We start from the raw sequence: 16,141 nt of genomic DNA, 5'->3' as shown, positions 1-16,141 counted from the left end.
TAAACTATTTTCCCAGCACTGGTGTATCATTGTACACACTGACTGCATGTTACACTGCAGGTTAGAGCAGGTTGTCCATCTGTTTCTTGTGTAAAAGAAAATTGCCTTTTTAATTGGTTCTATTGCAGGAGTTGGATTCATTAGTCTCTTCTACAGCTCTTGTATTTGATGGTGAGGTCTGTTTTAGCTTATTGTTTGGCTTGTTCTGTGAAATCACACAGTATTCTGAGTTCAAATGGAAATACAGTTATAGTTGGAGTTGAAGCTCTGCATTTCAGAGAACTTCCTGGGTTAGCCAAGCAGCCTGCTCAGGCTTTCTAGGGACTATGTTTAAAATCCCCCATGGGTTATATACAATTCATGCATACAGACTTAATAAGACACAACATAAAGACTTATTAGGAGGAGGCTGGGGTGTAGGAGGTGATAATTTGAGACAGCAGCATAATGTGGATAGTATAAGAGTAGCAGGGAAAGGTGAGAGTGGAGACGTTGTTTAAATACACCGCCTTATTGCTATCCATGAGCTGTGATTGGTTGAGTGGGGCAGGGAATAGTGATCAATCATCAGCTCGTCAGCTGATAACAGCTGGGTGTATGACTTCTGGGTCCTGCATGAACCTACACAAACTTCATTATTTGCACTTTTCAGGAGTTCCAGTTTGGTCACTGTTTCTGTTTCATAGAAACAGCATGCAGGAAACTATTGATGCTCATATGTACCATGGCCAGTAGGTGTCTTACGATTTACAAAAGCCACAATTAAACAGAGGTGCAGCCACAGTGAAAGTAAACCTTGTGATATCCTCCGTAGGACTTATATTTCTATATTAACCAGTATTGTGTGATTTTGTATTTTGATTTATGAATCAATTGTGTAATAATGTTAGTATTAGAGCTATATGTATTATAGCTGACGATAAAAAAGAAAAAAATCATTTACCTATTTTTAAAACTTTTCTGTGTCCATTGGGATAAATGACCTCTTAACTAATGTTGTGGCTGTACTAAGGCCTGTCTCGATAACAAATTTTGCAAGACAATCATTTTCCAAAATATTATTGCTGATAAACGATATTATTGTCAATATTATTTGGGTTTTTTTTTCCATTTTTTTCATTGATGTAATTATGATAAATGGGATAATAAAGTGAGTACACCATATCAAAAGCAAGAAACTTTAATTTCTTAAGAGTATTTAACTGTAATTAAAAGGTCAGGATCTTTTAAATAAAATAAATTAAACAAAAAATATAGTAAATTTAACAAACAAAAGAGAAAAAAATACAATGAAAATGAAATGGACTCTTTAGAAAAAAATACATGTCAGTGAAAATAATTATAACTAATCAAAAACAATAAAACATAGACCCTGTCTCTAAAGAAAAAATGAAACTCCCAAAAAAAAAAAAACAATAAAAAACTATAGCCTAAATCAAAGGGAGTTTATACAGCTCCTGAATTGTTTGTAAAATGTCCTTTTTCCCAGTCAATCCGTACTGTCTGTCAAACATTTTGAACATTTCTGGCTTTCAACCGTATTGAAGGGCTGCATTTCTTTGGCAATGTATCTGTCTTTGAGCGCCACCATTTGGTTTATTTCTATTTACTTTGCAGACCAAAAGCCTCAGTAAGAGCGGATTGTCAAAGAACAAGGCTCCGCTACACCTCTCCTCTTCTTCTTCGTCGCCACTATTTTCAAACAAATGCAACATATCAGCTCGCTGGTGTTCATGAGCTAACACTTTGTTCATTCTGATAAAAAACAAAATATTCCCACACTGGGACTGTGGCAGGCGGCTTAAGAGCTGTATCTTTCGTGGCATCACTCATATTAGCGTGTTTCCTCCTTACCCCTCAGGACGCCCGCTGCAGCTCTCTCTGTGTGTACGCCCGAGCAGCCCCGTCTTCACCCCAAAGATCGCATTTTTGACAGATGCTCACTCTGCTATAAATCTGCTAAATCCGCTATAGAACCTATGCACCCCAATGTTAGGAAAGATAGACGTAGTGAGCCATCTTCTCATTCAGCCTCTTTGGTCGAAAGAGAGGAGGAAAACAAACATGCATGCACGTGTCAGTTTATCAAGGCTGGCAAACTTACTGAGGACGTTTTTATTTATCATTCAGTTAATTGATTTATTGATTATCGTGAGAGGCCTAGCTGTACTCCTGTTGTGTTGTTGCATTTGCATTCAAGTTGTTGCTTTGCAAACCATCTGAGACCAGCCACCGTACATTTGTGATGATCACAACCAAGTGGCAACCTCTGGTCTAAAACTATGAGACAATGAGGAAGTGCTAAAATCTGCAGTGAACTCTTGAGGCTGGCTCCTGAGGTCACAAACACACCCAGCCAAAAAAAAAAAAAAGAAAGAAACATTTTTTCACATTGGAAATTAACATATTAACAGCCTGGAACAGAAAACATCTCCCATATGAGATGCTAATTTCACTATTAGCACAAGAGATAAGATAGATAAGATGTTAAGATCGTGAGTTCAGAAGACAGAAGAAAAATGCTGTTTTCATGGAAAAAATCCAAACAAAAGAGAAAAAAAAAAGGACATTACAATTTTTCTGTCTTAATGTTTTTTTAGTCACACCATCATGATTTGATTGTGTCATTAATTTTAATAAGCCAGGTTTGTTTGAGGAACAGGCTCAGTAGTTTAAGCACCTTTAGTTAACCTTGTTGTCCAAAAAGGAAAAAAGAAACAGCAGCCACTTCCTGGGATTCATTGTAAGCATCAGGGTGCCAAGCAGCACTGTGTCCAGCATATGTACAGGGGTACTCAAAGCTGCTCGCCTAGAAGCTGGACGTGTCCTTGCACAACAGCCCGGCTGTCAGTCAAGCCACCCCATTACGTTGGACATGACATTTAAAGTTGGGCGAAGAAAGCAGACAAAGTGCCCTCACCTCCTCCGTACTCGCCCTGCAGTCGAGCCCCTGTGTAGCATTCGTGGAGGAACGTGTTTGTGTGTGTTGTGACTTTGGCCAGACTTGGTCTGGCATAAGGACAGCTGTCACATCTCCAACCTGTCACATGCGACACAGAGGAGATGCCAGAGGCCGGGGCAGCAGGAGACACAAGGACGGACACAAGGAAGAGTGTGTGTGCCTCGCTGTGTGTATGTGTGTGTCCATGTGTCTGAAGGAGTAAGGAGGATGGAAGATGTGGGGTTGGTGGCCACGTGAAAGGCTTTGACTCCGAGGCACCCTCTAACCTCGATGTCCACACACAGGCTTGCACACTCTTCAGCCACTTTCTTAAATCCAGACCTGCAGCGGTTGAGTCACATCCCCCAGGGCACGTAGTAAATACTGCTTGGATGTCCAGCCAACACCCCTAGAGGACGCCCTGCCTGTCTCTGGGTCCTCTGACCCCGGACATTTAGTGCTCATTACTTACTGAGGGAGAAGTCTCTTCATTAAGGTGCTGCCTGTGGCCTGTGGAGCAGAGGCTTTTTTAAAGCTACTTCTCTAACAACTCTTTACATAAGCATGTAGCAGCTGCCCTCAAGTCTATTTGGTCAAGGGGGTTGGAGATAGATGTGTATATGTGTGTATGTGTGTGTGTTAAGGGAAAATGAATAGCTGTTTGGAGGCTTCTTCGTCTTTTATTACAGACGGAAGAATTCTCCTGTTTGCAGTTGAGCTATGGTTTCAAGGCAGGCAGGTTAAAAGGTCGAGTTTTGTTCTCATTTAACTGTCTTTTTCTCAGCTTCCTGTATAACTCTGCAAACTTTTGCAAGAAGAAAATCACAAGAGTTTTCAAATGCTTCTAAATTACCACCACAGTTTGCGGACACCCCCTCAGAACACAGTGTGCTCCATAACCAAAGCCAGCTGTCAAGTAAATCACTTGCTTTGCCCCTCTGCACTTTAATTTACTTTAAACATCCATCTTTAGAGGCATTTAAATGTTTTCGCCTGAAAATGGAATTGTTAAGTTTGAGAAGTGCAAACATTTCACAGACAAACATCTTTGTTTTGCTCCCAGAAGTCATGAAGAAGTTAGAGTATTCAAAACTATTTAATAAGAAGTTCTTCTTTCTGTATTCCTCAGAGACAGTGTAATTAAGTGTGAGCCATTAAATCATGTGTTTAACTGTCATGAATACCAACAGTCTGTTTGCTGGATTGTTTGTAATGTGATCTACATGCTGAGCAAGAATATCTGAGTGACAGTTGAGTTTGCAGGCTCAGAAGCCCCGCCCACTAGCTTAAGAAAGAAAGTTATACTTACATAGAATTAGGAGCAAATGATCAGGTCTATTTGTTTTGGAAAGGGGTGAACTGTCCAGATGACTGTAGCATCCCATTTCTATGTGGAAGAGGCTGGAGAGCCGTGCACCTGACTTGGCATGTTAGCACAAGCTGATCACAGTCAGGCCCTGTTAACACCACTTTTCCAAACCCCAAAACGCTAAAATGTAGTAAGAAAAAAATAATATGCGTTGACACAAAAAAGCTGAGGGCCTGAAAACGCTGTAGTAAGTATGCCAGGCCTGTAGTTGGCGCTATAACTGTCTTGTCCAGAAGCAGCTTTTGGCAAATCTCCACTGAAGTAGAGTTGAGCCGATCATCTGGTGTATCGGTGAATGCTAAGAGCAAAAGTGGAGCAACTGATGCTCATTTTGTTAAAGGGATAGTTCAGTTTTTTTGAAGTGGGGTTGTATGAGCTCTATGTGACCACTAAGGACATTAGATACAGTAGAAAGTTGTCTCCTCTTCCTCAGTAAGACACAGACTGTAATCAATGGTGACGAGGAAATAGGCGCTAACAGGGAGAAACCGTACCAGATTCAAAGGCTATGTATTCCTTTCAGTTGCCATCTGTAGCAGCTCCTCTTCTGTGTGCTCCGGTTCATACAGATATCCTTTTTAGTTCCAAAGTGAATGAAACTTCATCGTCGCTGTCATAGTCACTAATTTTGAATTTCCTACGCTGCCTCACAATCCTTAGAGTACAAACAAAAGAATTACGATACTTGATCAAACTTACACGACGCTAAAACCAGCGCCTGAAGCATAGCTTGTTTACATTCCCTACAGCTGAAAGGAGAAGGGGGGACGGAGCGCACTAGCGCTGCGCGGAAGGAAACATGAGTTAGTTAGGTCCGGATAAATGTTTATATTTCCGAAGACTTAATGCACTTAAAAAATATTTTGTGTAGCTTACTCTTAAACTGTGGTATTACTTTTTGATTTTAGTTCTTGTAGGCAGAGAAAATAGCCTTTGAATTTGGTACCATCTGTCCCTGTTAGCGTCTATTTCCTCGTCACCATCGATTAAAGTTTGTGTCTTACTGAGGGAGAGGAGACAACTTTCGACTGTATCTAATGTCCTTAGTGTTCACATAGAGCTCATACAACCCCACTTCAAAAAAACTGAACTGTTCCTTTAAAGACAGTCAGCAGATTCAGCAGATTGAGCAGCACAAGCACAACATCTGCGATGATCGTAACAACAGTACAGTTGTTCTTTTGTACTACTGATTGCCCATGCCATGCTCACAGCAGAGCGTGACATCTGCGTTTCCATTCAAAACCCGGGCTTCAGAAAAAATCCACTCTGGAGGCTATTTTCAAAAGTCTTTGTTCTGGGTCAGCTTAAACACAGTTTTCGTGTGAAATCCTAAAACCGTTGTTGTGTAAATGGACCCTTATTTGACTCTTACCTGGTTAGCAGAAGCTAACTCACATCGCTTTTCGTCCTGTGCTGCTCTCCAAGGTTCTAAGAGTGAGTGAAAGTTGGCTTTTTGCTTCACTTTGGTTGTGTTTTTCTTCCTCTGTGCTACGTCCACTATCGTAGCTGCTCTGATTAGCTTCTTCCACTAGCTAAACATCATGCAAAATCTCTTGCGCACTGGGCACACTGAGATTGACTGATGTAACCACGTCTCCTCTGCCATAGAGAAACGTCCTGACACAACCAAAACATCAACATCCAGGTAGAGGAGGGGGTTGAGGCAGACACAGATGCTGACACACGGGTGTATGGGCCAGAAGTGACGATTGAGCAGGATGATACCTGTAAAAGTTAAACCTTTATTTTTCAGGAAAATCCTGCAGACTCTACCTTAAGGTCAAAGTTCACAGCTTGACATGCCTACATTTGTCTTTGTGCTGCAGCTTAAACAATGATAGTACACTAAAGAGAGAGACATTTAGAGATTTACTCAAAAATAGAAAAGATCATTTTTCTAACATAGCTTCAGCCCTTAACTGAAGCACATTAATTTGAAATGGCAATAGCTTAAAGTTTAAGGGTCTGCCTTTAGTTTTCGTTTGTTTCACTGATGTAATATGACTTGTGACAGCCCTTCGCTGTCTGCCGGGACGAGATGAGTCTGAATCACTCACCAAAAAGGCTCCCCCTTCAACAGTGCCTTTGGTCTGAGTGAATGAAGGGACATGAAGCTGCAGCCCGTGCACAGCTGGCCCATGTTCTTCATCTGGCCCTCTCACCTTTCTGTTGGGTCTCATCAGTCTGTTTACGCCGTCCCAGTCTGAGGGAAGCACCCATTAAATCACCTTTAAAGATGACAACGGGACATGACAGCTACAAACTAGAGCAAAACAATCCTTTCCTGAACCCCACTCCCACCCAGGCCTCGCGTCTTTCTGCCTGATCCTATCTGTCCTCCACCGTCAGCGGCTGAGGCTGCGAGCGCTGCTGTGAGACACGGAGCAGCTCTTGTTTACTGATGCTCACTGTATTGATGCAAGCTGATTCCATCAGGCAACACTTTTGGGAGCCACACAGCCCGCTGTCTTTCGCTGCCTCCCTTCTACTCCTTGTGTCAGTCATCTCAGCCTCAGTGAGGCAGTCTGCTTGATAGTTATTGGAGCTGCGGCTGCTTTGTTGTGACTGTTGATATCTGCATATGACAAAATATAAAAGCACTCACGATTCATGAACAGCTCATTAATGACCCCTGATAACAATTATGTGTTATATTGTTGAGTCAAAACATTCAAAGTCACTGGAAAGCCTTAACAATAGCTTTGTTTAGAGCAGTAAGAATCTTAGAAGTGTTAGTCATTAGTTTCAGTCCAGACTTAAAATTTTGTCAAATCATTTTTGCAAGTGTTGCTTTTACCAGAAAGGAGTTTAATTTTGCACGTCTATGTATATATAAATTTTGTCACTATTCACCTTATCTTAATCAATGACCCTTAATTAATGATCAATTCTATTTACTTTTATGACTCTGGTTTGACTCTGGCCAGTCTAATGAAGATGCTCTGCCAAGTGACCAACCGTCTTTATAATATACACTCAACAAAAATATCAACGCAACACTTTTGTTTTTGCTCCCATTTTTCATGAGATGGACTCAAAGATCTAAAATTCATTCCAGGTAAACAATATTACCATTTTTTTTCAAATGTTGTTCACAAATGTGTCTGAATGTGTGATAGTGAGCACTTCTGCTTTGCTGAGATAATCCATCCCCCCTCACAGGTGTGCCACATCAAGATACTGATCTGACATCATGATTAGTGCACAGGTGTACCTTATACTGCCCACAATAAAAGGCCACTCTGAAATGTGCAGTTTTGTCTCACAGCAAAATGCCACAGATGCCGCAAGCATTGAGGGAGCATTCAATTGGCATGCTGACTGCAGGAATGTCAACCAGATCTGTTGCTTGTGCATTGAATGTTCATTTCTCCACCATAAGCCGTCTCCAAAGGGGTTTCAGAGAATATGGCAGTACATCCAACTGGCCTCACAACCGCAGACCACGTGCAACCACACCAGCCCAGGACCTCCACATCCAGCAGGTTCACCTCCAATATCGTCTGAGACCAGCCACTCAGACAGCTGCTGAAACAATTGGTTTGTATAACCAAAGAATTTCTGCACAAACTGTCAGAAACCGTCTCAGGGAAGCTCAACTGCATGCTCGTCATCCTCATTGGGGTCTTAACCTGACTCCAGATCGTCGCCGTAACAGACTTGAGTGGGCAAATGCTCACATTCGATGGCGTCTGGCACGTTGGAGAGGCGTTCTCTTCACGAATGAATCTGGGTTTACATTGTTCAGGGAAGATGGCAGACAGCGTGTGTGGCGTCGTGTGGGTGAGCGCTTTGCTGACGTCAATGTTGTGGATCGAGTGGCCCATGGTGGTGGTGGGGTTATGGTATGGGCAGGCATCTGTTATGGACGAGGAACACTGGTGATTTTATTGATGGCGTTTTGAATGCACATAGATACTGTGATGAGATCCTGAGGCCCATTGTTGTGCCATACATCCATGAACATCACTTCATGTTTCAGCAAGACAATGCATGGCCCCATGTAGCAAGGATCTGTTCACAATTCTTGGAAGCTGTAAATGTCCCAGTTCTTGCATGGCCAGCATACTCACCGGACATGTCACCCATTGAGCATGTTTGGGATGTGCTTGACCGGCATATACGACAGCGTGTACCAGTTCCCACTAATATCCAGCAACTTGGCACAGCCATCGAAGATGAGTGGACCAACGTTCCACAGGCCGTAATTGACAATCTGTTAAACTCTATGCAAAGAAGATGTGTTGCACTGCATGAGGCAAATGGTGGTCACACCAGATACTGACTGGTTCTGAGTCCCCAGACCCCCAATAAAGAAAAAAAAAAAAAAAAAGAGGCACATTTCAGAGTGGCCTTTTATTGTGGGCAGTATAAGGTACACTTGTGCACTAATCATGATGTCAGATTAGCATCTTGATGTGGCACACCTGTGAGGTGGGATGGATTATCTCAGCAAAGCTGAAGTGCTCACTATCAGACATTTAGACAGATTTGTGAACAACATTTGACAGAAATGGTAATATTGTTTATCTGGAATGAATTTTAGATCTTTGAGTCCATCTCGTGAAAAATGGGAGCAAAAACAAAAGTGTTGTGTTTATATTTTTGTTGAGTGCCTATAGACATAAACCTGCTGCTAGCTATGCCACTAGGAGCAACTCTCCGTTGTCATTTTCATAACAGTTTTAGGCTGGAATGGTACGGTATTGTTGCATTTCGGCCTCTTACCTCCAGAGTGGACATTTCTTTTGATGCATCATGGCCACTATTGTCTTGTAAACAGCAAGCCAGAGTTTTTGTGAGGTTGCAATATTGAACAGGACCCAAAAGCAGACAGAAGCAGGAAAGCAGTTGATAGGTAGTTTTATTAAGCATGAAAAGGTAAGTCCAGTTGCAGGGAGTGGCAGTGAATGGAGGTTTGGGCTGCTGGCACAAGGATCGAGGAGGCACTGGAAAAGAAGGAACAAGAGTCCACAGTAAAGCTAATCACAACAAGAAATTCAAAAAGATACTCAGAGCAAGGTTAGTTAGACCGTAATACCTAGCTTGGAGAGCAGAAATGCACTAACGCCTGTCTTCAGTCAGAGCCGACCTAAAGAGCAGGTGCTGATTGCACTCATGAGGCACAGGTGTGAAGAGACTGCAGCTGCCGGAACAGGTAGAGGGAGAGTAGCCCAAACTGAGGGGGAGGGGGAAACAAGGAACTTCAGAGTCAGATTAAACCATCGATCAACACAGTTTTCAGTGGAAACATTGATGTCATGCTCCACTTTGAACATCATACGTCCATTGTTGCATTTGAAATGTCATGCACAAACTAGACAACGACAGTAGAAACAATTACGCACTACCAAGTTGGACTTGTGCTGCTGAAACTCCCGACTGCCTTTCAACAAAATGTGCATCTGTTGCAACACTTCTTTTCCCAGTGCAGATACATTCACTAAATACACCACATGATCAGCTCACCTCTACCTCTACTGCAGAGGGCTACCAAAAGACTACACAGTCATAGCGTAACATCAGGCCTGGCATGCATGCTACAGCGTTTTCAGTCCCTCAGCAATTTTTTTTCACTACCTGTTTTAAGTTTTCAGATGAAACTTTGCTATATAAACAGAGTCTCGGTGCTGTTCTTTGCTCAATGATTCTTCAACTCTTCAGGAGCTGGGATCACAAAAGCCAAGCGGACTATGAACTCTGCTATGACTGCCTTGCCCCAACAGAGCTGAGAACAGCTTAAAAGTAGGATTTTTCGAGAGCATTATGAGCAGGATTCTGCTTCACCTGTCTGGATTCTAATTTGCATTATCACCTGATCAAACAATCCCACTTATTACCCAACAACCAACTTCAGCTGGAAACAATTGGACACAAAATATTGATGTGAAATTTATGTCTACAGATTCAAAAGAACAACATGTTTTTCTAAATGTCTCATTGATAATTCTGCTGTATAAACTGATAGATAGATAGATAGATAGATAGATAGATAGATAGATAGATAGATAGATAGATAGATAGATAGATAGATAGATAGATAGATAGATAAAATAAAATAAAATAAAATAAAATAAAATAAAATAAAATACATTATTCATCCCAAAGGGAAATTCATGATTTCTATTAGCCCTCTCCTGGAAGAGACAAAAGAAAACATTTGACTGATTATTACAGTTTCCTCACACTCAGCGTTTCCACTGAAGGTAACGTTTGACGAGGTGATCAGGAATTCTGCAAGAACCATGTTGTTGTTGTTGTCCTCATTCAGCTCGTAACTTTAAACACAGTTGTCATCATCATCCATATGGTCTGAGTTATTTTAATGGGTCAACAAGTGAGAGATGCACTCACCAGCTCTGCTGCTTTTTGGATTGGAGGACAGAATCCAATAGTAATATTTCTGAGCAAACCATTGTTTAGCCTATTGGTGTAGCATGCTAACAGTTTGCCACAAAGTTTACCAGTTTGACGCCAATGGAAACTGGAAATGTTTTTGAGTCAGTGTCACAAGCCAAGGTGAAATATGCCAGACCCCTCTTTGTGGGTTGATTTGACTTGCATGATCCTTGGTGTTGCTGTTATGAGGCCTTGACCAATCAGAATCAGGTATTTAAAAGCATTGTTATTCATATAGCTTTCAGGTAATCAAAGTAGAAAAACTTTGTTTTTGCTCGAATTCAAGTTCATATATGATGCCATACTGCATTGTATGGTGTATTTTTGCCCATTTGTCATACATTCATCTATATTTATCCTTGTGTATCGTCATCTGTGTTGTCTTTTACTGTTTTTTATTCAGTCCAATGTTCGTATCATTAGATTACATACATAAAAATGTTTTCCACTCCACTTGAAATGAAATGTTCAGTGAAGGAGTTCCTGTCCCGCCCACTCAGCCCATGTTTCCTCATACCAATGGTCAGTTTGTGAAATAAGTTCATAAGCCTGATCACGTTTGAGGCGTTCTTGGTTTAAGCTGGTTGCCCCGTGCCTCTGTTGATCATGTATGGTGGTTAGGTCTCCTCTCACTACAGCGGGCCACGATTATAACAAATGGATGAGTTCAAACCATCTGTAAGACATTTGATTAACACTGTCGAGCCTCCGTCGGCAGAGAGAGCCAGGGATGGTACTTGATGTGGAATTGCACTAATGACAGAGCCCGAGAAATAGCCCAGCTCGAGGAAAAACATCACAGAAGGAGAAATTAAAACCTCGGAGAGACAGACGAGGTTCGCAGCGAGCAGCTCCGGGTGGCCTCTGCATCCATCTCACACATGACTTGATTGGAGCTCCCAGTCATCAGCTCAGCCTCACAGTGCAGCTGCTGGAGCTAATGTGGCGTGAAACAAAACAGATGTTTCTTCTGGTGTCTTTCCTTTCCTCATCTCAGTCTCCTTCATGTTTTGAGGGTTGAACACTTGTTGTGCAAACAGAACTGGAGGGTTCAGAGTTTTTTTGTTTGGGTTTAACTTGAAATGATTGACCCTAAAGTTTGATTGTTGAGATTTGCAAATATATTCTGTTCAGACTGTTTATCGGACACCACAGTCCTATTCAAGTGTATGTCAAGTGGTGTTGAATTCACTAGTATCATGTTCTATCATGTCTTTGATTGGATTGGATGGGATCGTATCGTTTCCTGTCTCCTACTGTTCTCTATCCTGTAATAATTCATGGACACCTTTTGACCTAAAAACCAAACCAGGTCCTGATAAAAAGACATTTTCTGGGTTTAACAAAGGGCTTTTAAGATTCTTCAACAGTCCCTGAGTCTGTTCCTCCTCCAGATTAACCCCACCTTACTGAAATGTGCTGCCAAGTCCTCGAGCAAGGTTTACAACTTCATTGGGTTTGTCTTTTGGTTTAAGTCCTGTCTTGTGTGTGTGAATTTTTTCTTATCTTATCTTGTTGAGGCGCAGCCTAAGTGGCTACTTGTTGCATCAGCTCTCTCTTCTTTGTTTTTTTTTTTTTTTTATTATTTTTTTCCTGATCTTTTCCTTTCTCTTTTTATTTGGAGCCTGTCACTGTTTTGTCCTATCAGTTGAGACATTGACACCAAACTGGTTGTGTCTGCAGTGTTGTTTTTACTTTTTTTTTTTTTTGCTCCTGTGTTTGTCTGGAGATCCTACAAGTAACCATGGTTGCATTGTCCACACACGATATTTCACCTGTTAGCAGCCTGTAGCATGTCAATGCTAACCGGTGCTGGGGCTGGTGTTCTCTGCAAGCTGAGAAGAAGTGACAACTTCGACCTGTCCTTCCATCCATCCTTATTGTAAACGTAAGATCTATCTCCAACAAGATGAACGAGCTAGCCGTGCTAACCCAGCAACAGAGAGAATACCACAAGGCAGAGTAGCATCATGCTATTCACTGACATGGCTAATGGAGCTAACACCAGACACCAGCGCCACATTAGAAGAGCATCACCTGCTGTGAGCAGACAGGATCCCGGCTGGCTGAGAATGATGTATAAGCTTTTGTCTCTGAAGGACTTTTTTTTTTTTTTCTGTTTTGCACTAGACGCTTTCTTGCACTGCTGCTGTGAATTTCCCTTGGAGGATTAATGAAGTACATCCTCTTGTATTCTGTTTTTCTGTTCTATCTGTTGTGTTTGTTAATTTTCACCTGGAAGAGAAAAATTACTCTATGAACACACAGATATCAGTAACTAACATTACAAATCTGTCTTTTTATGTTTCAGGACACAGCGCTGGACCCTGGAGAGGACGTGGCTCTCCTCTCAGTGAGCTTTGAGGATGCTGAGGCTACCCAGGTCTTCCCTAAACTCTACCTGTCCCCGAGCATTGAACAGTAAGCTCATCACATTAATAATTCAGCTGGTTGTGTATTTTTTAGTCTGAGATCAAAGGTTCATGTTTTTGACATTCTTCTGGATAAAGATACAAACCAGAGCCTTACTTCTGTCTCTGTTTGCTATAAATTTATGGTACTTACTTAAAGAATTCAAAAGGTCTGAAAGTTTGTTCCAGTTACTCTAAACTTTAAAACAAGATATCTTAAGACTGACTCTGAAAGAACAGCCAGGGCTAGCTTCAGGTGAAGCCGGCCTCCTCGCTCTGCCTCTGGTTTTATGAAAACAAGATGTAGTTGATGGATTAGCATGAGTGTGCTGTGAATCTACCGCCATATTATGTCATTGTGAATAATCCCACGTCCCAGTGTCTGGACTCATCAGACGGTTCCTCAAAAACAACAAGGGAAGAACATAAAATGAGATGGATGACACACAGCGTCTAAGCTCGGGATGACTGGATGTCTACAGACATCTGGGGTGTTAACAGTACAAAGACGGTGTGTGTTTGTGTGTGTATGTGTTGTATGTGCATAGGCTTGTGTGGCATGTTTTCTGAGTCTGTGGGCACAGTGTGAGTGGGTTCTTCAGCAGAGTGCATATTCTCTTTGTTTAAATCCAGTTTTTGTCGAGCAGGATGTTGTGTCTGTGTGTGTTTGTGTGCATTTGTCAGTTTACATTTGGGTGTGTGTCTGTGTTTGTCTGTGTGTGTTTGGATGCATGCATGCTTGTGTTTGAATTGGCTTTGCTCTCCACACAAAGTCTTTGTAGGTGTGGATGCAGATGAGAGAGGGAGGACAGTGTGTGTGTGAGTTGTGTGTGTGTGTGTGTGTGTGTGCGTGTGCTTGTGTGTGTATATGTGAGAAGGAGCGAGAGCCAGGTATGGGCCCACTCTGACCTCAGGGCCCCGCGGTCTGGGCTTTCGTGCTCGGAATAATCTCAGGCTGATGTTTATTTACAAGCACACGCCCCGTCGCACCAGGTTAAGAGACCTCTGCTCCCTCCCCCTCCCCCCTTCCCCTCCTCCTCCTCCTCCTCCTCCTCCTCCTCCTCCTCCTCCACCTCCTCCATCTCTCCGCCTCTCTCTGTGTCTGTGTCTCTCTGGTCCTGTCTGTTCCTTTTTTCTTGCTCATATCCCATGCTCCTCTGCTGCAGTTTGTTCCTCTGTGTAATTGGTACTTTTTCATTTTAACATAAGTTTTCTTCTCCCTTCATTAATTTGTATCTTTTTTTTGGAATAAATAACACTCCAAATAAACAAATATTTAATCCTCTGCACTGTAACATATCAGTGTCTAACTCTGTGTTCAACCAGGAATGAACGCGTTAATGTGACTCAGCGTCATCACCCTCTGTGGCCTAGTCACTACTAGAACTACTCGCCAGTTAAACTAAGTATTAGTGCTTTTGTTATGCTGGTCTTAAGCTGTGCCTAAACTCTAGTGCAGCCAGAGCTACAACACTCTACTGCTCAGATGTTAACAAGCACAGACTGCATCTTGTTGTGCCACAAGGTTTAGAATTATTTCAATCTGAAGAATGGAGATAAAGTCATATGTGCGCTGTATAGGGATGGGTACCTTTCACATTTGAAAGGATAGTACTGATGCCCGGTACCTGGCAATCGGTATTGGTACTCAACGGTACCAATTTTAGGTACGTTTTGGGTGAATGTGGTAAAAAATATCTGTTTGTTTAATAATACTTTTTTTCTTTTCTTTTTTTCAATTTAACATATTTATTCTTCAATAAAAAACCTTGCGATGCTGTGTTCATGTCCAGCATGTAAAATCACCTACTCTTCCACTCCCTCACAGTCACAGAGGTGCATTTAGGTACCTTAACTTGGTATCTTTTGATTTTTTGTGAATCAGTACCTGGTACTTTCAATAGAATTATATATAGACCTATAAAAGTACAGAATTCGGCACCCATCCCTAATGCTGTAGCTGGTTAAACTAGTTCCTTTATACTTAAACCACTCAAGTGGAGCTGTCTGTGGCTGCATATGCATGTGGATGTTAACCTGCAAGAAGCATAAATGAGGCTGAGAGGAGTTTCTAAGTGATCTTGAAAAGGTCTCCCTTCTAAATAAATGCCTGATCTTAATCCACACTTTAAAAAGAGATTACTTTAAACAATATTTTTTAGCTTCCCAGTTGGTCGAGCAGGACTGGATTGATTTGTGGCATGCTAAAGTTTGAAGTCTGCTGAAGTCTCCATGACAACACCACGCCAGCTGATGAAGTTGAGTAGAGAGAAAAGAGATCTGTTTTTCTCTGCTGAAAATGATTTCTGTGATTAATTTTGTAGTGATGGTGGACACTGGAGTCTAACTGTCAGACAGAAAAAGGACAGAAGAGCAGAAGAAAGAGAAACAGGAGAGAGATAGAGTTATAAAGGCTAAATCATAGACTAAAGGCTAAAGCACAGGCTAAAGCACAGGCTAAAGACTAAAACACCAGCTAAATGCTTAAACATGAGCTTAAGGCTAAAACATAGGCTACAGGCTAAAAAACATGCTAAAGGCTAAAGTACAGGCTTAAGACTAAAACACAAGCTAAAGGCAAAAACACCAGCTATAGGCTAAAACATGAGCTATAGGCTAAAGCATGAGATAAAAGCTAACACAGGAGCTAAGCTGTTGGTGATAATTTTGATTCCAACCCACAGTCAGCAGTTATTCTGCAGTGGTCTGTTCAGACTTGAGAGTCTATCAATAAAATGAAGAGTGAGGTTATGTTAGCTCTGATTGGTAGATGACTGGCAGGACATAACCAGGATTCACTAACGTTACATCACAGACATGTCTTGGAGCACCAGGCTGCTAGTAGCGCTAAACTATAACTAAACTACGGTACAAACTTTTGTTTACTTCTTGTCATTTTTCAAACAACAGCGCAACGCAACTGTTGATAAATACTTAACCTTGTTTTGTAATATCCGCATGAAGTTGTCTTGAACAAAGAAAAGTTGTTTTAAAAAAAAAAATCTGATTTCCATTCAT

The 16,141-nt window shown here is 41.6% G+C and overlaps 1 protein-coding gene across 1 annotated transcript in view; it reads left to right on the top strand.

The window, feature by feature from the left end:
• babam2 (BRISC and BRCA1 A complex member 2) overlaps positions 1–16,141 on the top strand; it is a 128,640-nt gene that overhangs the window by 71,772 nt on the left and 40,727 nt on the right. The window contains exon 7 of the mRNA XM_074691965.1: positions 13,024–13,133. Coding sequence (XP_074548066.1) covers positions 13,024–13,133 — 110 coding nt within the window. The remainder of the gene's footprint in view (positions 1–13,023; positions 13,134–16,141) is intronic.

The sequence above is a fragment of the Halichoeres trimaculatus genome, unplaced genomic scaffold, assembly GCF_033239565.1.
Source record: "Halichoeres trimaculatus isolate MK-OKI-2021-1 unplaced genomic scaffold, fHalTri1.1 fHalTri1_scaffold_17, whole genome shotgun sequence".
Lineage (NCBI taxonomy): Eukaryota > Metazoa > Chordata > Actinopteri > Labriformes > Labridae > Halichoeres > Halichoeres trimaculatus.
The sequence above is the reverse complement of the archived record's forward strand: the minus strand, read 5'-3'. Positions and strand labels throughout refer to the sequence as shown.